This window comes from Pteropus vampyrus, unplaced genomic scaffold, assembly GCF_000151845.1.
Source record: "Pteropus vampyrus isolate Shadow unplaced genomic scaffold, Pvam_2.0 Scaffold61, whole genome shotgun sequence".
Classification (NCBI taxonomy): domain Eukaryota; kingdom Metazoa; phylum Chordata; class Mammalia; order Chiroptera; family Pteropodidae; genus Pteropus; species Pteropus vampyrus.
Genome location: NW_011888842.1, coordinates 847,294 through 868,822, shown reverse-complemented (window position 1 = coordinate 868,822; position 21,529 = coordinate 847,294). Strand labels below are relative to the sequence as shown.

Sequence of the window (21,529 nt, the reverse complement as noted above, 5' to 3'; positions counted from 1 at the left end):
AGAGCACAAGCCCTTAACAGCTGAATTTTACCGCCTTCCACACTCTCCTCAGTTGGCCCCATCAACCCTTCCCAGCTGGCTTCCTTAGGCTCAAATCACACTCAGCTGTTTGCTTCCCTGCTCCATGCCTGGTACTTTCTCCTTTCAGCACCTTTGCCATGCTGTTCCCATCATCTGTCATGCCTTTCCCATCCATTCCCTCCAGCTGAAACCCAACCCATCCTACAAGGTCTGGCTCAAATGCCGCCTCCTCCAGGGAACCTCTGGGGACTCTTCCTACCTAAAGGAACCTCTCCACCCTTCAGACTTCAGACTGACTGTTGCATGAGCCTTTGGAGTTAAGAGTTCAATGAAGGGAATGCTTGGCCTTTTCTGAACAAAGGCACAACAGCCCCACTGTGGCCATGATACATAGTCATTTCTCTCCCTTGGATTCCTTCAGGCTCTGAGCTTATGGCCCCCTCCAGGGTCCTTGGAGCAGCTGGGAAGAATGAGCCTAGAGAATCAAAAAGTCTTGGCCAGTGTCACACAGCAGAGTAGTAGCTAAGGAAGGGCCAGAACTGGGGTCTGTTGGCTTCAAGTCCAGGGTTTATTCATGGCACTAGATTTTCCCAGGCCATTTCTGAATCTGCTGCAACAGCTGGGTCCAGTTATGTCCACTTTCTCCAGCAAGCGCCCTGAACTACAGCCTTGCAGACCAGTGGTATAAAAAGAGCCCAAGAGTCAGGTAATTCCTGGTGGTCTTTGTCCAGTAGGAATAATCTGGGGCACTGAGGGTGGAGAGAGGAACCTCAAAAGGCCCCGCGGTGCCCCCCACCACGCCAGCCTCCAGACACACTGCCCTTGTCCCTGACCCCTCTTGACCCATCTGGCTAGCTCTGTAAGAACTTGCTGCCTTTCTCTCTCTTGGAAGCCAACTTCCCAGCTGCAGTCTGTCACATTCTGACCAAGGCACCTCCCTCTTCCTCGATGCCTGAACTGGGACCCTCCCCTTCTCTGAAAACGTCTAGAAAGAACAATGTTCAGAAGCTCGCTCAGCCTGGGGGGTTTATATAATGGTGTCATGGGTGATCATCCCTCTAAAACCATCAGCCTTCCAACCCCTCCCAACATCCCACCAAACACAGTCTGTTGCCACAGGGCCGTAACTAGGAAGTGTCAAGACCTGGAATCGCTCCTGAGCCTCCCCTCCCCCAGCCTCAGTCTCTCTGTCTTACAAATGACTGGGACCCAGTGGTCTCTAAGGAACCTGGAAGACCCCAGATGTTCACCCCAGCCCAGACTTCTGGGGTCTAATCTTAGAGCTCAGCCTGAATTGGGCAAAGGTTGGGTGGGGGTGTTCGAGGAGGGGCACCTGATCACACCCCAGAACAAGGCATGGGCTGTACCAGGTCAAGGGTGGCCATGTCTCCCCAGTTGTGCCCCCAGCTGCCCCAAAGACGATGGGCCGGAGCACTCGGCTACCACATCTGCAGCTCATGAAGATGGGGGCTTCCTGCTTTCCCACCCCCACCTCCCCATCCCTCTCCAGCCACTGCCTTGCAGAGAAACGAAGCACATAGTTGAGTGGGAGCCAAGCAGACCAATTCTATAAATGCTGCAGCCCAGAAAGGCGGATGGGGGCAGGGCCAAGGGATTCCCCAATATCCCTCGATGAATGACAGGAGTATGTGGAGGCGGGAAGGACATGCCACTGACCTCAGGTGAGGCCCTGCCCCGCCCTGAGTACCAGAGCTGCCATCTATGCAGAGAGGAGCTGACATTGTGTAATCCCAGCATTCTATTATCTTTGGAATTTTATGATCTATGGAATTTCCAGTCCAGAAACAGGATGATGGGCGAGACTGCGATGGATGTCAGGAGAGTCATTTACTCACTCATGGAATGTCAGAGCTGGGAGGAACCTTGGGAATGCCTTATCAGGATCCCATGATTTATAGATGGGGAAACTGAGGCCCGGAAAAGGGAAGGAACTTGGCTGAGATAACACAGCTTCTTGTTGGACGTGTTCTTGACTCCCAGACTAGAGCTCATCAGTGACCATTTGTCCAGCACCTGCCACAGACAGTGCACTCTGCTAGGCATCATGTAAGAAAAAGCAGAAAGCTGGGCCTGTCTCTAGCCCAGTGGGGCTCAGCCAAGCAGATGGAAAAATTAGCACACAGATGGTTAAGACCACAGGCTCTAGAGTCAGACGATTTTGTTTCAGTCCTGGCTCTGATATTTACTCTGTTCGACTTTACCCAAAGTAACCAAAATGTTTTGAGCCGCAGTTTCCTCACCTGTAAAATGGGGGTATTGGAACCTATTTCTCATGATGGCTGGGAAGATAGAATGAGATCACGCACATGCAGCTCCGTAAACAGAGTTCAGAGGTCAATATGAGTTTTAGAAAGGGATTCGTGCCATCCAGAAGGGCAGATAAAGTGCTGTAGGAGCTTCGAGAAGGGGCTGGTCGTCGGAAAAGGAGCTGGCACTTGATCTGAGCCATGGAGGGAGGAGGAGTTTGCAGAAGAGGGTGTGCCAGGTCTAGGAGACAGCCTGAGCAACGCTCCAGAGGCTGGAGGGCTCAGGAGTGTAGAGTGGGGGCACAGGCAGACTGCCTGGGCCTGAAATGCTGGGTCAAAGGGCCTCATCCTGGTCCCAGGCTGCAAGGTCCCGTGGCCAGCAGTGTCAATAGCACTTCTGTGGTCCCCAGCTCTGGGCATGGGCTGCATGGAGACTCCAAAGCCAGGAGGAAATACCGCTGCATGGAGCAGATTCCAGAGCCCTGGGCCTGGGGAGCACAGGGCCAGGTCTGGAGGGAACTAGGGCTCGAGTAATTGCATAACCAGAACCATCCGCTGGCCTCGGAGCTAAAAATATGCCCCAGGCAGCTATCTCTGCCAGGGCTTCGCCAGGCACCCAGCGTGGGAAAGGCTGATTCAGCCTGGGCACAGATGCCAGGCGCCGTGGGTCTGAGTCCTCTTGGGAAGGGGGCGGATTTCCCTGCAAGAGGGAGGGGTCCCAGCATATGGTTAAGAGACTTCGTTCCAGTCCTTGCTCTGCCATCTATTAGATGCTTAATTTCTTCATCCCCCAAATGAGAATGATCATACTGACCCATGGGGATTCTGGGGGAGAGGGGATCACATAAGTCAACATTAAGTGACATGGGAGGCATAATACATAGGAGCTGTTCTTCATCCAGAGGCTCAGGCTAGTTCTTATCGGCCAGTGCAGCCCTGCCAAGCCATCTTTCAGCCTCCAGTTGAACTTTTCAGCACAGGGAGCTCACCCCCTCCCTGGCATGGCCTGTCTAATTGCCTATGTCAGCATCCCTACCCCAGAATGGTCCTGCAGAGGTGGGAAGAGGGATGTGAGGGTCATGTCCTCCAAAGTCAGGTTTTTTTTTTCCTAGACAAGCCCCAGAGCCCATAAGCTCAGGGATGTGATCTGCAGACACCCCTTCTCAGCCCCAGGCAGCAATGACAACTGAGACCCTGCAAGAGGTCATCGCTGTCTCATGGCATGTCTGTCCACACGGTGCCCTTAAGAGCCCTAAGTCCACTCCAATGGACAAAGTAGAAAATGAATGCCAGAGAGAGGCAGGGAACAGTTTGAGAACACAAAGCAAAGCTGGGACTTCAGCAGCAGTGGGACACAGGCCAGAGAGCCAACCAGTGCTCCGAAGGATGATGTGTGATCACTTACCCGAGGCCCCCGTGCACCGGGGGCTCCAGGGAGCCCAGGCAGCCCAGGGGGACCCTGAAAAGAAAGCAAAACAGCATCAGTGTCAAGTAGTAGTAGAGAATGGGTTCAAGCATTCATTCAACAAACCTGTCCAGAGCTCTGGGCATGGAAATCCCATGGCTGAAAAGAGGGGTTTCCTGAGGTCCCTGCCTGGGGAACTCATGCTCTTGGGAGTTTTCGGGCCTTTGCAGCTGCTATTTCTCAGTCTTTAAAGCTCTCGTCTTTTATTACTCAGCTAACTTAGTTACAGTGTCACCTCCTCCAGGAAACCTTCCATGATTCCTCCTCCAATTTGGGCCAAGTCTCCCTCTTTCTCTCTGCTTTGAAGGCCACTATATTTATCATGGAATTGTCTGCTTAGAAGCCTGCTTCTCCCACCAGACCATGGTCTCCTCAAAGGAACTAATAGGATATGAGTCATCTCTCTCTCCCCAGGGCTCAGCCAAATGTTTGATAAAGTAAAACAGCAAAAGACTTCGGAGCTCAGCCAAGTTCTCCGCAGAGCCAGAGAAGAGAAGGGACTTTTCCAAGGTGACACCGAGCATCTTTGCGCCGTGGAGATGCAGTATCGCATAAAGAGCACAAGCATCGGACAGGCTTGGGTTCAAATCCCAGGGCTACCACTTCGCAGCTGGGTTTGGACAAGTTCCTTAACCAGCCTGATCTATAAAATGGGGATAATAACATACTTTTTTACAGTATTACCGAAACGAGAGACCGTAAATGTGTAACACAATGTCTTGTATGTAATCGTCACTCAAATGTTTCATCTATTCCAATGGCCACAGCCTGGCCCATCCTTCATCACTGCTCCCCAAGAACCTGCAACAGCCCCTTTGTTTGTCTCCCCACCTCTGCCCTCTTCCCTCTCTAGTCCTCCACACAGCCTGGTTCACCTTCCCAAAGTACCCCCCTGCTCATCAACAGTTGATGGCTCCCCATTTCCCGCAAGATAACAGCCTAACCTTGCAACATGGCATTCAGTGAGCACCTGTCTGGCCTCACGGCTCCTCCGTTCACATAGTAAGGGAGGCAGACAAGCAGACGTACTAAACCATGGGCTGACCTTTGTTCAAATCTCGGTTTTGCGCTTTGTGCAAGCCCTTCGGCCTGTCTGTTTTCCGCTGCTCCCCTTTACAATAGGTTCAGTAGCTACCGTTCCGTCTACCCCAAGGAGTGCATGATGATTAACCAAGCGCCTGATCTGAAGAACTGAACACGGAGCCTTCGAAGGAAGCCAGGCTTTCGAGGATGTGTGAGGCCTGGGGAATTCATTTGTTTCAAATAACCATCAATGAGATTCCAGGTTTCCTGCCCAGAGTTAAAATCAGTGTTGAAAACCCAGTACGGTTTGGCTGGTAATTAATCCAGACCTCACGCTGGGCAGCCTTGGTTCACAGTTCTGGCCTGTGAACACCACGTGCTTGCTCGTCCATGAATAAAAATCAGAAGAGAGATCCAGACAGGCAGATATGGGTACCAAAGCCCCAGGGTCACTGGAAAGGGCCCCCGGATGGAGGAGTGGGGGCGGCTGCTGCATGACCTCAGGCCAAGTCCCAGCAGCCACCTCCAAGCCTCTGGCGCTGCTGGCCAAATTTGCAGCAGTCATCCAGAGCCCGGGGGCCTGGGAGGACAGTCTCTAGTCCTATGTCCAGTTCTGCAGGTTTGGGATCCAGGGCCAGCCTACTTTCCGCTCCTCCCCAGGGAGCAGTTGACTATGGTGTAAGACTGGGGCCCTGGCTTCACGCGGGGCACCCCCACCTACTAGCTCTGTGGCTTTAGGCAAGTAACCTTCAGTATCCAAGGCTTCGTTCTTTAACTACAAAAACGAGGATATAATAGCACCTAGCTGACAGATAACCTATAAAAAGTGCTAATCCTGCTGCCTGGCACATAGCGAATGCCCAAAAAGTTAGCTGTTGTTTCTGTTAAGCAAGCTGCTGGAACCTCCCCAGCTTGAAATTTTAAGCCACCCTCCTCACATCTGTTTTTCGGGAAGAGCAAAAGATTTCCCTTCCTAGAAGGCTCTCCGTGGCCCTATTCTTTCATGTGAACTAGAATTAAAGGGAAATGCAGAGGCTAAGGCTAAGCGTTACTGTAGGTACTGAGCCCTTTCAACAGATAAGAAACCAGAGAGAGGCTCGGAAAGGCAAAGCGATTCGTCCAAGGTTGCACAGCTAATAGGCAGAGCCTCGATTCAACCCAAGGCCATTTGACTTGTTCTCCTACCCTAGGCTACTTCTACACAGAAAATCTTGACCAGCTGTATTCTGACTGGCTGTGCAACATGGGGTAACTCCCCTCCCTTCCGTGGGCATCTTCGAAATGAGCATTCTGGATGCTTCCCAACGTTAGCACTTCCTGAATTGCAGGCTGGTGGTGATTTCCTCCTCTAGGATATCTGGCAGAAGAAAAGTGAGATCATACCCATCTCACAGAGCAGGCCAAGGCCCGAAGGGGCGACGGGCTTGTACAGGGCTCCAAGGACGCTCCCTCGTGGACCCTGGTAGAGCCACAACTACAGAGGCCTGGACACTCCCTCTTGGCATTTCTTCTGCCCTAGAAACGAGGACATCCAAGCTGGGGTCTGACCTCATCCACAACATCTGCAGAGCAGACTCTGTGCCAGCTGGGACCCACAGCCCGGCCGGGTGATGTCAGTCTACGGCCTGACTCCTCGCCATGGCAGCCCAGCCCCCAGCTGTAGATCCGGCCGGCCCTCCTTTACCGACCTGAGACCGGGATGCCCCGTGCCCAGCTGCAGCCACAGGCCTGGCTCTTCCCCTCGCAGTGCTCTTTGTTAGCGGATGAGGGTGGGCGCCCCCTCTCCCCAGATCTGAGACCCTGCCTGTTCTCCATGCAGTGGAAAAATGCTGCCATTTCTTTCCAGGGCCCAAAGCCTGAGCGGGTGACTCTGGGATGATTCACAAGGCCGGGGTGGGATTTTCCACTCCACGCTGCAAACAACAGGGCCTCTGAGAGGGCCCAGAGCTGAGGGGGAGGGGAACAGGGGCCTCAGGCCTGTCTGGGGGAGATGGACAGAGGCCTGGGCTCAGGGCTCATGCAAACAGAACCATGGAAACAACCAAGCCCCCACTCTAGGCTTCCCCCAAGGGTCCTGGCCTCCGACAGCCAAACCTAGGGAACCTCGTCCCACGGAACAAGTCCACCCTTGTGTCCAACTGCAAGAGCCCGCCTGCCAAGCCTTGTAGAAAAAAGTAAGTCCTGGCTAGCATGGTCCCTGGCAGCAGGCAAGAAGTTTCACAGGTCTGGGATCTGGGAGACCCGAGTCCAATCCTTAGTGTGCTGCTAACTGCCAGGTGACCCTTCACAATGAACTTTCAGTCTCTGGACCTCTGCTCAGTGCCTGTAGCCTGCAGAGGGGGAGGCAGGAGACCTCAGAGGGTCCTCCCATCTCTGACCACCTGAGCTCACGATTATGCCCAAGGAAAGCCCTCAGGATGCTGTGTCTTCCCCTGACTCTGTCTCAGGGAAGGGCCTCCTGGGACAGGGCTTCTTCACGTGGCTCTGAGCAAGTCACTTCATCTCCTTGTGCTTTGGGGCATCAGTTTGTCCAGCTGTAAAATATGGATGTAATACTCTTCTTCTAAGATAACATGTATGTTGGTTATTCTCCATTTGTCCCCTAGATCTACTCTGTGCCCTGGGAAGCTGAACCCCCCAGGCTTTTTTGCTCTTTGCTCCTGGCTGCGTTGGGCCAGTGGGAGGCCACTGCAGGAGAGTGGGCAGAGTATTTCTCTCCCTGCTCCCTCCCTGCTGTGCTGTAGTTTGGCCCCAGCTCCTGTCAGAGACCCCTGGTCATGTTTTAACTCTCCCGGGTTCTGGTAACACCTTCCCCTCCCCTTGTACATTTACGTTGGACCCATATGGTTCCTTTGATGCTGCCCACAGCTCTGTAAACAGTCCATCCCCTCCTTAAACTCTCAATTACCCTGTTCCCCACTTCGAGCTGTAAGACACAGCATGCAAACTGCTTAGCACAGAACAGAAGCTCAAAAACGATAAGCTAAGAACAGAACAAAAATATCCCTCTATTCTCTTGGGTTCTAGGTGATACTAGTGTAAGGAGTGAATTTCTCAAGATCTAGTCCCAATTCGAAACTGCCAACAGGATGAAAGTGCCCGTGTTCAAACCCTCCTGCTTTTCTTAATGCAACGATGCCCCTACCTCAACCATCAGCCACGACAATCCACTGGCACCCAGGTTCTAGTGCTGGGTGCTTTACCACCTTCATCTCACTCAATCTATACAACAACCTTGGAAAGATAGATGGTACCGCATCCCCATTTTACAGAGGAGGAAACTAAAGCTCAGAGAGGTTAAGTGACTTGCCAAAGGTCACACGGCACCTGGTACCGAGAAGGCGATCGACATTTGTTGAAAGAAAGGACAGATGGCTGGATAAGGAAACGGTTCAAACCCAGGTCATTCCAAATCTAAAGTCTGTGGGTTTTTACATTCCATGTGGCCTCCTTATCCCACCAGCAGCAGAGATCTGTGTAACCTCAAGGAGACGGGCCTGGGAGTCAGAACAACCTGTTTTTTGTAAGGATCAGATTCTTTCATTCGCAGATAGTCACGGAGCATCTGCTGTAGGCCAGGCCCTCGGCCGGGTCTCCCCCGAGGTGACGCCTGCAAACAGTACAAGCAAGTGCAAATGCCAACAGCCTGATCATGAATAAATAAGGCCTTGACTCGCCTCCTCCCAGGCGTGGGGCTTCTGTGCAGCTTCTGTGCAGCCTCTGTGAACCGCAGCCTCCCCGCCCCTCCCCAGCCCAGGCCCAGCTCAGCTTTTCCATGCTCCCCCCGCTCCTGGGGCTCCCACAGAGCTCCCTCACTCAGTGGCTACAACTCCTGGCAGGCCCGGGCCCAGAGCTCTGTCTCAGCCTCTGCCAGTCTGTCTCGTGCCCCTCGAGAACCATGCAGAACAAGTCAGACACAGCCATGGCACCCCTCTCAGGCTCTGAAAGTCCCTGCAGTCATTTCTAAGGAGGGAGCTCTTCCAAAGCCATGTCACAGAGGGGAGACAGCCCCAGGGAGAGGAAAGAAGCTCCCAAGTTACCCAGCAAACTAGATCCCCAAGGTAGCCTTGGAGATCACTCAATTTGCTGTTATTATCTTTCATTCTATAGAAACTGAGGCTGAGAGTGAATTAGGGCCACACGGGATTTGAACCCAGATCTGCATGTTTCCAGCCTGGGGACAATTAAGCCCTGTGCCCCAGGCAGCATAGCTTCTGCTCTGCTGGGATGAGATTCTGAATGCTTGTGGAGATTGGAGGCGGATAAGAGAGGACAAAAGAAACATGAGTTCTTATCACTGATCAAAGATACCACTTTGATTACATAATTTCCGGTATCTAGTGAAATATAAATGAGCAGTTGGCCCCCTGCCACACAGAGGACTGGACAAAGCTTCTGGAAGCTTCTGGGTTCCTATTGGAGTGAGTCTAGGTTCCAAGCTGGGGGAGGGTGGGATTAGGGGCAGGACGGTGCAGGAGGGAGGATGCCACCTGCGCGGACCGCAGTCCTCCCTCTTGCCCACAAGGCTGGAGGAGCAGGAAGAACCATGGCCCTCCTGGAAGTCAGGGGTCTGGAGCTGCATCGCAGCTTTTGCAAGAAAATACTGGATGCCCCTGACCAAATCTTTTGTCCCTCTAACCTTTGAGCCCTCTTCTGTAGAGCAGGGATTAACACACACATCCTGTCCCTCCTGAACCAGTTCCTGCAAAGTCCGAAAGGGAAATGCCACGCACGTGGAACTAATTCATAAACATAATAGGGATAGAAACAGAAGATTCTAGACATTGAGCTCTTCCTTTGAGGCCAAGGATAGGGCCTGACACATCTCTGAAACCCCCAGCCTCCCAGCTCTGAGTCCACTCACCCCGAGTTTCAGAGTGAACATTCCGATGGATGGGATGGAATATGCCGGAGTCTGGAGCAGGGCTGTAAACTTCAACTCTGCCTCCTACATGCTATGTGCCCTTGGGCAAGACCTGGCTCCTCACCTGCCCACTGAGGAGGGTTGGACTGAACGATGCCTACGCACCTAATCACTGCACAGGACTCCAATCACAGGGAAGCTCATGGAGGATATCGGGACGGAGGCTTCCTCTCCTGCTCACCCACATCACCAAACCGTGGAGGGCGGGGAGTACGTGGCTCGGGCATCTGCCAGGCCCAAAGGTAGATTCTATGCCCTAAAACACCATTCCTGCTGCAGTTCTGGTGGCTCAGACACAGCCATCCCCTCTCTCCATACCACACACAACTTGGGAGGCAAGGTTGGTTTCCTCCACTGGGCAGAACGGAGACCCCGAACCTCACCACCCTCTGGCAGAGGGAGAGACTTCACCCCCTTTCAACCTTACAGCCAGTGAGCCAGTGCCCACGCAGCTTGGGAAGCTGCACTGTCAGTGCCCGAGGCGCCTGGTGCCTGAGTCGGGTTTGTGGCCTGGAGGGGCACGAAAGGTTCTTCCTTCTTTCCTCGGCTATCAACTCTCTACCCTGCCAACTGCAGAACACGAGACTTGAGCGGAACGTTGACATAATTGCAAAGCAATGCATACAATTTCCATAAGTTCTACAATATGGTTATAATAAAAACAGGCCCTCGGTCCCCTTAGAGGCGGGCTGAATAAAAATTATTCCTGATGATTATTAAAACTTATTAAGTGTGTTTGTAAGGCCCGGAATCCCGAGCATCCGTCACCATCTCCACATTGTAGGGAGCCTAACATCAAACATAAAGCCCAGGAGGAAGAAACCACACAGTGGTCAGCGCCAAGGCAGGAGAACAGAGCAGAAGCCCTAGCTTTTGCACACTGCAGCCCATCATTCCCCGCCCAGAGGAATTGGCCTCCAGCTGCAGAAAGGTCGTTGCCCCTGGAGACAGTCCCAGGCAAGCCAGAGGCATTGACCCCGAGAATGTTTCCTACACGTGGAATGTTCCTTCTTTCCTTGATTACTCGGGTCAATCCTGACTCTCTTCACCCTAAACTCCTCTACCAGGGGCCACAAATCAAATGTCTACAGGAGCCAGGCAGATAATATCAACGAGTGAAAAGAAAGGGTTAGAAGACCCAATCGGGACTTTAGACCTGGGGACTGTCTTAAAGGGGCGGCACTGACCTGGCCACGGCCCGTGGGCCATTGCATCTCTCGCCTTCCAAGAAAAGCTAATCACCGGGTCTTTTATAAGAAATCTCTCACATTTTTAAAATGTTAGTAACTTATTTAAATATTTTTAAACAACGCTGCGTGTGCCAAACAAAACATTCAGGACTATCCATGTGCGACCTTTGTCCGAAACTGCCAGACAAGCTGCTGGGCCGAGGGAGCTCAGCTCCAGGAGTCAGGAGCTAGACCCAGACAGACAGTTCATGGTTTTCCTTTAGCCACTTGACCTTTACAGTTAGGTTAGCAAAGAATGACCTGGGGCCTGGGCCAACCAAAGCCCAAGGGTACTTTTCACCTGCAGGTGGCCACCGGACCAGTCTGGTTCACTGGACCACGAATCCAGAGCAGGATGCACAGTCATGAACACAGCACAGGTGGAGAGTGAGGGACCTGGGTTCAAGTCAAGACTCTGCCCATAACCAGCTCCCTGCTCTAAGTTGCTTCTCTTCCTCCTCCCTAACCAGGAACAACCACTTGACCTCACTGGCCCTGTCACCCATTCAAACTCCATGCAACACGTACACCTCACCCAGTCTTACCGGCAAACCACAGTCTCCCTTGGGCCCTGGAGGTCCCATCAGCAGCGGGAAAGGCGTAGATTCCACCAGGTGGAAGAATGAATAGCCACTGCCCGTGGGCTGGGGGCTGGAGGACAAGAATTGCGCTGGGGCCAATGCCGGGGCCGGGGTGGTCTGCTGGCCAGGCCAGGGTTGTCTGGGGCTGGGCCCTGCTGTCAGTTCACTGAACGGGACATCCCTGGCTGCCTTCCCGGGTCTGAGGGGGATGGGCTTCCGGGGGCTGCTCTTGGGTCTGTCTTTCTTTGTGGCTTCTGATCCAGTGGGTTTCTTGCTTCCAGTGGGGAGTGAACCAGGCATGAGTGTGGGAGGCATCGCTGTGGCTGGAAGCCGAGCAGTCCTGGTAGAACCGGGACTAGGGGCAGGTGATGGGGACAAAACAGTGGGTTGGGGAGGTCTATGCGTGCTGGTGCGGGCAGGGGCCAGCACACTGGCATGGCTGCTCATCTTGGCCTCAGTCTGGACAACTGGGGTAAAGGGCTTTTTAGAGGCACCAGTGGCGGGGGGTAGATGCCGGGCGCTGGGTGGTGGGGGTCTGGGCGTAACAGGATTCCTCTGGATCGGCTTCACTGTAGGATGGGAAACTCTGGCAGGAACTGGGTGGGAAGTGCGTGGCACTGACTTCTTGGTAGGTGGGGCTGACTTTGTGAAGGAAGGTGGAGCTGCCTTCTGGGTGGGGCGGGGGCTTTTGACAGGGACGATCGAAGAAGGGGCTGAAGGCTTAGTTGGGTGACTTTTGGGGATTTTGGCAACTGTGCTCTTTTGTGATGGCTGGACAGGTGCGGCGGAGCTGGCAGGAGAGGCTGGGTGCATGGGAGAAAGCACTTCATTGGCTGACAGCTTGGCAGGTAACAGTGGGGTATGGGCTGGGTCTCCCACTGGGACGCGCTTGTGAGAGTCTGTGGTGCTAGTCCTTTGAGGCTTGGTGGGTGTGGTGGGCACTACAGTCACCCTGGGGCCCCTGCCTGCTGGCCGTGACCCCAGGGCTGGCATGGCAGTGGTCAGGTTCTCCAGGCCTAGCAGGGCAAGGCTGGTCTGGAAGGCGAAGGATGCGCCAGAGTCTCGGGGGAGGAGGGGTCCCAGCTGGGGCCGGTACGTGTCGGCCTGTCCACACTCCTTTCTCAGGTGGGTACAGTAATTGTGAGCGACCTGCGTCACAGGGTAGATACTGAACTGGCACACAGCACCTTCAAACTGGACCGCATGTGGGCTCATCTTTCCGAAAAGGAAGGAGCCTTCAGGGTCAAGCACTGGGTCCCTGTGGAAAGCCAGTGGGACGAGCACCCGGCGCTGCCCACAGGCCGTCACCAGGGTGACTGTGCGGCCACGAAGCTCCAGAGCCAGGTGGTGCCAGCGCCCATCGTGCACGTCGAGGTCGAAGGCCACGGAGCGCCGGGGCCCCAGGTGGACGACTGTCTTGCCGGGGAGGAACTGCAGGCCCAGCTGCAGCTTGTGCTTCCGGCTGCGGACGGCGAAGAGGAAGGCATGATTCACCCGGTGGGAGCAGAGGCTCAGCACCAGCGCTAGCTCTGTGCCCAGAGCGGCAGGGATGACAGCAGTCGTGGGGGCCTGGAGCCGGGCCCGCTGCGTAACGATGAAGCCTGACTGGAACGGAATGACTCCTGGGGGTGGGGGACTCCGGCCACCCACTGCCTTGGCCCAGCTGAGGCCCAGCCGCTGGAGGACATCCACATCTGGAGAGGGAAGGCAAAGGGGGAGAGGGCACGGTCAGGGCCTGGTCCAGCCCCAGACCCCCCTGTAGGAGCACAGGCGGCGAGGACAGTCCACCCCCCGCTAACTGCTGCCTCAGGGTTTTAGCTGAGAGTGCAGAGCTGGAAGCAATCCTTCGGCTGGCTGCGTGATCTTTGCATATAGTGGTAAAAAACACAGACTCTGGAGCCAAACTTCCTGAGTTCAAATTCCAGTACCACCACTTACTAGCCTCCTGGCTTCAGTGCCTTGGTTTTCCCATCTATCAAATGGGATAATAGTAGTATCAAACTCAGAAGGATGATGTGAGGATTAAATGAGCTACTACACTTGGAAAAAGGGGCCTGGCACAAAAAAAGCATTTCAAACAATAACTATTAATACTAAAAAGATGATAATCACCAAATGCTAGTGCTAAAAGGATTAGAGGCTGCCCAGTGCGACTTGTTTCCCGTTCTCTCTGCCTCAAAAGCCATCTCCTCCAAGAAGCAGTTCCATAGCGAAGGAACAGGGTGACAGGAATGGACACGTCACTGGAGATTCCACCTTTAGGAACCTACCCAGCCCCTTTCCCACCCCTGAGGTCTGTCTGGCCTGAGCAGGCTCCGGGGAGCTTCTATCTGCACATAAAGGAGAGGACACTTCCAATGACTCCCCCTCCCTGTGTGGCTTTGGAGAGAGCAGAGGAAGTCATTAAGGCACCCCTGCAACCTCTGTCCTCTGGCAGACCATGGCCTGGGCAGGTCATATCCGCCCAGTAATTACATCAGGGGGGCTAGCCAGAGGAAGGGGAGGGCTTCCAGGGTGTTTATGGAAAGGCATCCTGATCTCGCCTCACGGGCCATTCGACCTCCTTTGGGCAGCTAAGCTACCAGAGTCTGCAGAAGCCGACTCCAAGCTCCATCTCGGCAGGCAAGGAGAGGCTGCCTCCGGGACTGGGGCTTGGGTCAGGTCCTTAGGCCCCTTTCCCTGAGCTCAGCGCCCCAACCCCTCCGTGTGGAATGTTCTCTCTCTCATCATGCAGCGCGAGGGATGTTTATTGGGCTGAATGCAGCCTGAAGCCCTTAGGAGGCCTTCAGTTGACAACTGTCAGATGGATGAGCAGATGGATGGATGGACAGCTACATGGGCTAGAAGAAACTGAGAACCTGGGCGCTGGCAACACGGCAGCGTAACGATTCCCTAGCAGGCTCTAGAGTCAGAAGGCCGGACTTTAGAGCCAGACAAGGCCACCTGAGTCTGGACTCTGAGGCTCAGCTCCTCGCACCATCAAACGGGGTTACAAAGAATGCCTATATCGTAGAGTTGTCGGGAGATGAAATGGTGGTTCCTTCATCTCCTCACCCATACCCTGCACCAAGTACCTCTGCCCAAGTCTCATTCTGACCCTGGGGCCTCGGTCTCCCTGCCTGTAAGACAAGGGAAACCCGACCTGGAGATGGCCACGAAGTGCTAACAGCATTCTCTAAGAACTCTATAGCTGCAGACTGCTGGTTTAGTCGCTTGTCGAAGACCTTATTTCTCCCTGAGGCCGAAAGGCCTTCATTTCCCTTCACATTCCTCCTTTCCCCCACCTGTCTAGCCCCAGGTCCTATGCTAAAATAAACCATTGCTTAAAAATTCTCTTAGTAGTGTATTTTGTTTTAATCACTGAAAACCCCTATATTATCACAAAGTACTACTCACTATAAACAACTTAAAAAGGAGGAACCACTTGTTAGGGAAGAGGTAAGGGCAGGAAGCCGCCTCTCCCCTCCTTTTGTCCCACCTCAGCAGCCCTGGAGAGGCCTCCAACCTGCACACCTCTCTCCTTGCATACAGCAGCTTACAGCCACTTGCAGTCACCGAGGGGAAGTGACAACTGGCCAGGCCAGGGAGCACCGATGAGGTTGCCAGGGAGCACCGATGAGGTTTCCTTTATCATCCTCTTCAAGCCAGTTTCAAAGCTGACACCGGCCAGTCTCTAGATCTCCCCTGCAGACTGTCATCAGCTCAGGGGCAAAGCCCCAAATTCTGAGACCTGGGGCTGGCGGACGTGGTCATCGCTGAGCTTCCAGGAGCCTCTGACCACTGTGGGCTCCACAGCAGACAGAGAAGGGCTGCTTTTGCCCAAACTTTCCAGGTAAATAATATAATTAACAATAATAAATAACATTTACTGAGCACTTACTATGTACCGAGTGCCTCCCATGCATTTTTTTGCTTGATTCTCTCAACCATCTGTGAAGCAGGTACTATTTATTATCCTCACTTTCTAAATAAGGGTCAGAAAAGTAAGCTATAATAATGTGCCCAAGGTCACGCAGCTTATAATAAAGGGCACAGCTGGGGTTTGAACCCTGACCGCCTGGCTTCAGGGTCTTTGTTCTTAGCCACTATCCTGTGCTGGAGCCCCTCAGACTTGTTGGAACACAGGGTGGAGACACAGCCAGAATCCCATCAGGGGTGAGGAGCTAGGGGACAGAAGAATGAATGTAGCACAACGCCAAGATGGAAGTACCCAGCCAGCTGGCCACAGCAAGATCCCTTTATTACATAAACCTGGCTCCACACAGCCCCGGCCTCTCCCCAACCCCCAGTGCCTGACTCAGGACTCTGGACAGCTGTTCACCTACTTTGTGGGGGAAACAGCAAGCTCGGAAAAAATGACATTTGCACAGAATGTTGACGGGCAGCAGGAGTCTCTTCCGGGCACGACCCTCCTCTCCCGGGGGCCCAATCCCTGCCCGGCAGCCGGTCAGGCCACAGGGGCTCTGGGAGTGCCCGGCTGCCTGCTCCCCACACGGCGGGTGTGGAGGAGGGGGAAGGGCTGCTATTTTAAGAGGCGTTGTGGCTGCTTGACAAACAGATGTGGGAGAGGTTTCAGTTTCAAGGGGCAGCTGTGTAGCCAGCCCACCGCTGCCCAGGCCCCCTGGACAGCTCCTCAGGGATAGTTAGGAAAAGCAGGATCTCACCAGAGGGGAGGGCAGGTCACAGGCTTGGGCAATGATAGTCATGGCCTCTGTGACTCTTCTCAACAGTTGTCCCAGGACAGATAGGGACAACTGAGGCTTACCAGCCAAAAGTGACTTACTCGAATTGTGCCCCGGAGAGAAAGGAAAGAATCACCTTTCCGCATTTCTGCGCTGAGCCCTTCCTACCCCTTATAAAACATCAAATGTGATTCTTTCAAGCCCAGGGAGAATTTGCCAATGACTGACTCCATTCTACTGATGAGAAAACAGAGGCATTGAGTTCCAAATAGGAGCACGGATGTCTCCTACTCCTACATTCTGGGATCCCTTCTGTCCTCCCTTGTCTCCCCCTGGACAAAAAGAGAGAATTACCTTCAGGAGCTCCTTGGGTGGAGGCCAGGTGACAGGCAAATGAAACTAAGATCCAGGTGAAGAGAAACCCCCTAGAGACCAGGAGACACAAGCAGAGGTGGCATCAGCTTCCACCCCTCGGCCCAGATCCAGCTGGGGAGTTGGGAGTAGATCACCCAGCCCCGGCCCCACCCCAGTCTTGCCACAAAAGGTGAGAAGCAAGGTTGCAGGCTCTAGGACCCCATTAGAACAGTCCACGCTCCTGAGACTCTAGGTACAACCTCTTGGGGGCGGGAACTGCTTATAATGATACAAATACAACCTTGCTTTTTACAGAATGATAAACCAAGGTCGTGGGCAGGAAACAGTGGATAGGAAGCCCTGCCTTGCATGTCAGGAGACCCAAGGTCCAGCTCAAAATTTGCTGCCAACTCTGGGGTTCAGTCTCCCCATCTGTATGGTGGCCTCATGATCTTGAAGCCCAATGAGCAAGAGCCAGGGCTGAAAGTTCAGTGGGAAGACTAGTCGGTCTGCTTGGATGACGTGTCCTCAAAGGGCAGGACAGATGAAAATCACTTTCCAAGCCCAAGACAGGGAGCAGAAGAAGACCATTTAACCAGGACCAGCGTGTGCTAAGGAAGCTGCTCGGCTGACTTCACGCAGAGGGAAAATGGGAGAAGATAAGAGAGAAGATGATAGAGTCAGGCAGGCCCAGACGCAAACCTGGCCCCATTGCTCACCAGTTGTGTGACCCTGGATGAGTCGCTCAGCCTCCCTAAGTCTGTCTCCTCCTCTGCAACATGGCTGACACTCCCTATCTTGCAGACCATTCATGAGGATTAAATAAGCTAATGCATGTCAAGGCTTGGCCTGCCGCCAGTCACACAAGTGCTCCTTAGACTAGCCCTGCTGCCCGTGCACTCTGGGGACAGGAAGAGTTAACGCTCTGCTCAGAAGCTCCTGCCAAGATGGGCAGAGGCGGTAATCCGATTTCACCTTCCTGTGGGAGCAGCCACTGGTGACACCCGAAGCTACCTAAGGCATCTGATCCTTGAGTAGGCAAAGGGGAGGGCGGCACGTGGCCAGGGATGGCTGGCCAGGATGCAGGCCGAGAGAGCTGTGACGGGTGGGTAGGGAAGGCTAAGGCTGGGACACAAAGGCCCAGGATCTGCTTCCAAGAGGAAAGCTAGGATGGTGTGCTTTCGGGGAATCACGTAATCTATGAAACCTGTCTGCAGGGGTTGATCTCTGGAGCTCCAGGTTCTTCCCAGCTCCCTTGGTGACTTGGAAAATAAGCTCACACCCTCTGATTGACTAGTAGGTACTCCAATTTAATTGCAATTAGAATCAATAGTCGTCCGGACCTGGATGCTGTGGAAGACACCAGTGGTTACTTACCCACGGCCCTTCTGCCTTCCTGTTTGTTCAAGGAGACATGGACTTCAGAGGACATTGGATGAATCTGGATAAGTCTAAGGTAATCCTGGGAATTTCATTTGCCATGGCAGTGACTGGTTTGGGAATGCATATATGACCCAAATGTGGCCAGTGAGAGATGTGAAGGAGGCCTGTCAGGGCCCTTGGGAAAGCATTTCAAAAGGACAGAGAGGTTTTCATCTAGCTTTTGTATGTTATTGAGTGAGGATGTACAGCCATTTTGTGCACATGAGGTAACAAGCCCCATGACTATGTGAGGATGGCAGAATGAAAAAATAGTGGGTGTCCGATGACACCTGAGATGCTAAATTAGTCGACCCTATTACTGCTTTTCTTTTGGCCCCCTTGATATGCGAGGTAATAACTCCCCTCCATTGTGTGAGTTGGGTCTTCAGTTACTTGCAACATGAGGCAAACTAGCTGAAACAGCCCTCGGACGCTGATGGTGATCCCCAGAAAGCTTTCTTCAGCCTCTAGACCTTTGTGCATGCTGCGTCTGTTCTAGACATCACTCTTTAGCTTGGTTAGTTCCAGCCTGGGTGTCATCTCCCACAGCCTGCTGCACATACCTCACTACAGCAGGGATCTTATGTGTGGCCATTGTCTATTTTCCTGTTTCTCTTTTGTAGTCCAGGTCCCTGAAGGGCAGGGACCACTTCTGTCTTGTTCACTCTTGTGTTCCCAGCACCTAGCAGGCATGTAGTAAGTATTCAGCACGTTTTGCAGGAGGAATGAATATTTCCTGGTATAAGACTTTTTAAAGGGTCTTCTCAAAGCCTTAACTCTAGCAGATCTCCCCACCTTTTTTCCCAGGGTTGCTCTCGGATAAGCCTTGGTCCCTTCTCATCCTCTCCGAACCTGCTGCCGCTGCTGCGAGAATGCCTTTTGCACGGGGCCACTCCTCCCTGCCTCCACAGGCCTCACCTCCAGCTCAGCACCAGCAAAGACTAAAGGTCAGAGTGCCTAGCTGCCCTGGGGTTGCCTGGAGAGAAGAGCACAGGCTGACCTTCCAGCATGACCTGCCCACCTGAAGCAAATGGCAGCCTCATCAGCCCTGAAAAGAAACAGGCAGTTTTGCTTGATCTGACCAAAACTGAGGCTTAGGGAGGACGTGGACTTCCTCAAGGTCACCCTGGGCAGGCTCTAGGGTCACAATTCTTCAGTACTATTTCCCGGGTGGACACCAGGTGGACACCACAGGAAACTATAGCCAGATATATTGGAGAAGAGCTATCGCTTGTGTCCCAGTCCTGGCAGTTCCCAAAGCACGACTGCACACCAAAGGCTCTGAAAAGTCCTGCAATCAAGAAATTGACTAAACTTTCTCTCATTCAGCAGTACTTAGAGGACAAAGAAACTCATTTCTCCTGAGAATGCCCCCTCAGAAGACACTGCTCCTCACTTTCCAGTGTCCCTGCAACCTCACTGGTTTATGTTCCATTTCCTTCCAGCCCCCTCTCTTCCCAGCCCTTGCCATGCACAAGCCCTCACTCCTTGAGTCTCACTGTGTTATGTCGCACCCACTCTTCTTAGAATGTTTCCCAAGCTGCTAAAGAGAGGCCAGGTAGAGAGGAGTAGGTGAAAGAACCGCAAATGTCGTTCTCAGTCAATTTTACCTGCTGTGGTTATGTCAAGGTGACTACTATGCAGAAAATAAGAGGGTATATTAGGGGGAAATATTTTTAATTCCCAAAGTTCAGGAGAAAGAAGACTCACAGGGAGAATGGGACCAGAATCTTCTCTTCAATTAAGCTTTCTAACACCATGATTTTTAATGAGATTTTCAGCCCCGAAGGCCTCTTTCAAAAGCATTTGTCCACCCATTCATTCACTTCAAAAAATGCCACTGACCACTTAAGACCTGGATTCTGTGTGTACTTGACCAATAAACTTCCAAAGTATAATAGTGCAGGGGTAGAGTGGGAGAAGGCTCTCTGAGGTCATCTAGAGGCCAGATGTCCCCTCGTTGTAGAGATGGGCACCTGAGGCCCAGAGAAGGGAAGTGACTTGCCCAAAGCTACACATCACATCAGTGACTCACATCATCTGACACTACTACTTAACAGACAGACAGTCCTTGACACTTGACTTGCCTCCCATGCAGAAGAAATCGGAGACTAACAGGGACTTCCTACTTGCCAGAGACCATAGTCCCAGGCTTCACCAACAGGAACGGAGATGCAGCCTGGGGAGCCAACAAGCCATCTCAGTGAGCTCCAGGCCTGGAAAGTTGGCTCCCAGAGGGAGGCCCTGACGATCCTTTTGCTCCCGTTCCAATCCTGTTTAGGCTACTGCTAATAACGTTCAGTGCCTGCGCTGGCTCAGGGCTTTGTTCTTCCAGACTTCTGTTTTCACCACTGACTTGTGGGCTTTGGCTCAGCGAACCCAGGGCTCCAGAACGTCGGGAAGACCAGAGCACAAGGGCCAGAGAGGGCAGGAGGCAGCCGAAACTGGAGCCACGCGCTAGGAGCCTGACCTTGGAGATACAGCCTGGCCACACAGCCCTCCAGGAAGGGAACCCAAATGTTCCTTTCCCCTGAGGAAGGCCCTCTGCCAGTACACCAAATGTGGCCACTCTTGGACCATGAGGCTGCCAGAACCTGTAGCTGGCTTGCATGGTTTTCCTTCCATCCTTGTTACCTAGGAACACACGAGGATCTCGGAACCCCATACCGACTTGAACATCCACTAAGAGCTCAGAACTGAGGGCCGGGGTGCTGAAACACACCAGGAAAGCGGCCCTGAGGATTCCAGGTTTGGCCGTGCTCCCATGGGGTAAGATGGGAAGGACGTTGCCCAGAGGACGCAGAACAGCAATGGGGAATGGACCTGTCCCACCTGCCTCCATGGACTGGCCAGGCCCCATGTGGCCAGACGGTCACACCCAAGCTCCTTTCTTCACACCTTACACCTCTTCCATCGGAACACAGACAGGTCATCTGTCTGGACAGGATGCAGCCCTGAAATTTCCAGTTGACTCACACATCCATTCAAGATGAAGTGAATAATAATATAAATAACAGCTGCCGTTTCTTGAACACTTACTACAAGCCAGGCACTGTTCTAAACTCTTTGCAAGCACGGTCTCATTAATCCTCACAAAACCCTGCTACCTGGGGATCAAGATGCTCATATTGTGGATGATGGAAATGAGAAGCAGAGAGGCGAGAGCTTTGCCCAGGCTCACAGGGCAGAATCGGGATTCACATTTTCTGATGACAAGGCTCTCTCTGCCCTGCAGCCTGCCTCCCACTGGTGTGAGTCTCCCACTACTAACTAACCAATAGGGCACTTTAGTGGTCTGGGGAGAGGTGTGGAGGAGCAGAGCTGGAAAGCATGCAGGGGTCAGAGGGCACAGGACCTGGAGCCCCACTGTGGTGAGGGAGGCAGTTAGACAGGAGAAGGGAGAGGCTGAGCCACCAAGCAGCATGATGCCCACCTACTTGTCCAAGGCTTGGGCCCCACTATGGGGTGCCCACCTGGCACTACTTTTCTACCAACCGCTGGCATCTACCCTGGCACAGGGTCTTCTGGAGAAAATGAGTCAGCAATGTGCTTACTGGTGCC

General features: G+C 53.3%; 1 protein-coding gene across 1 annotated transcript in view; it reads right to left on the bottom strand.

Moving 5' to 3' along the window:
- The window catches only part of COL27A1 (collagen type XXVII alpha 1 chain), a 144,573-nt gene extending 123,055 nt beyond the window's left edge, over nucleotides 1-21,518 (bottom strand). Inside the window, exons 1-4 of the mRNA XM_023531042.1 lie at nucleotides 18,532-21,518; nucleotides 16,547-16,617; nucleotides 11,475-13,204; nucleotides 3,694-3,747 (exon numbers count right to left, since the gene is read on the bottom strand). Coding sequence (XP_023386810.1) covers nucleotides 3,694-3,747; nucleotides 11,475-13,204; nucleotides 16,547-16,617; nucleotides 18,532-18,563 — 1,887 coding nt within the window. The 5' untranslated portion in view covers nucleotides 18,564-21,518. The remainder of the gene's footprint in view (nucleotides 1-3,693; nucleotides 3,748-11,474; nucleotides 13,205-16,546; nucleotides 16,618-18,531) is intronic.
- Nucleotides 21,519-21,529: the final 11 nt, after the last annotated feature.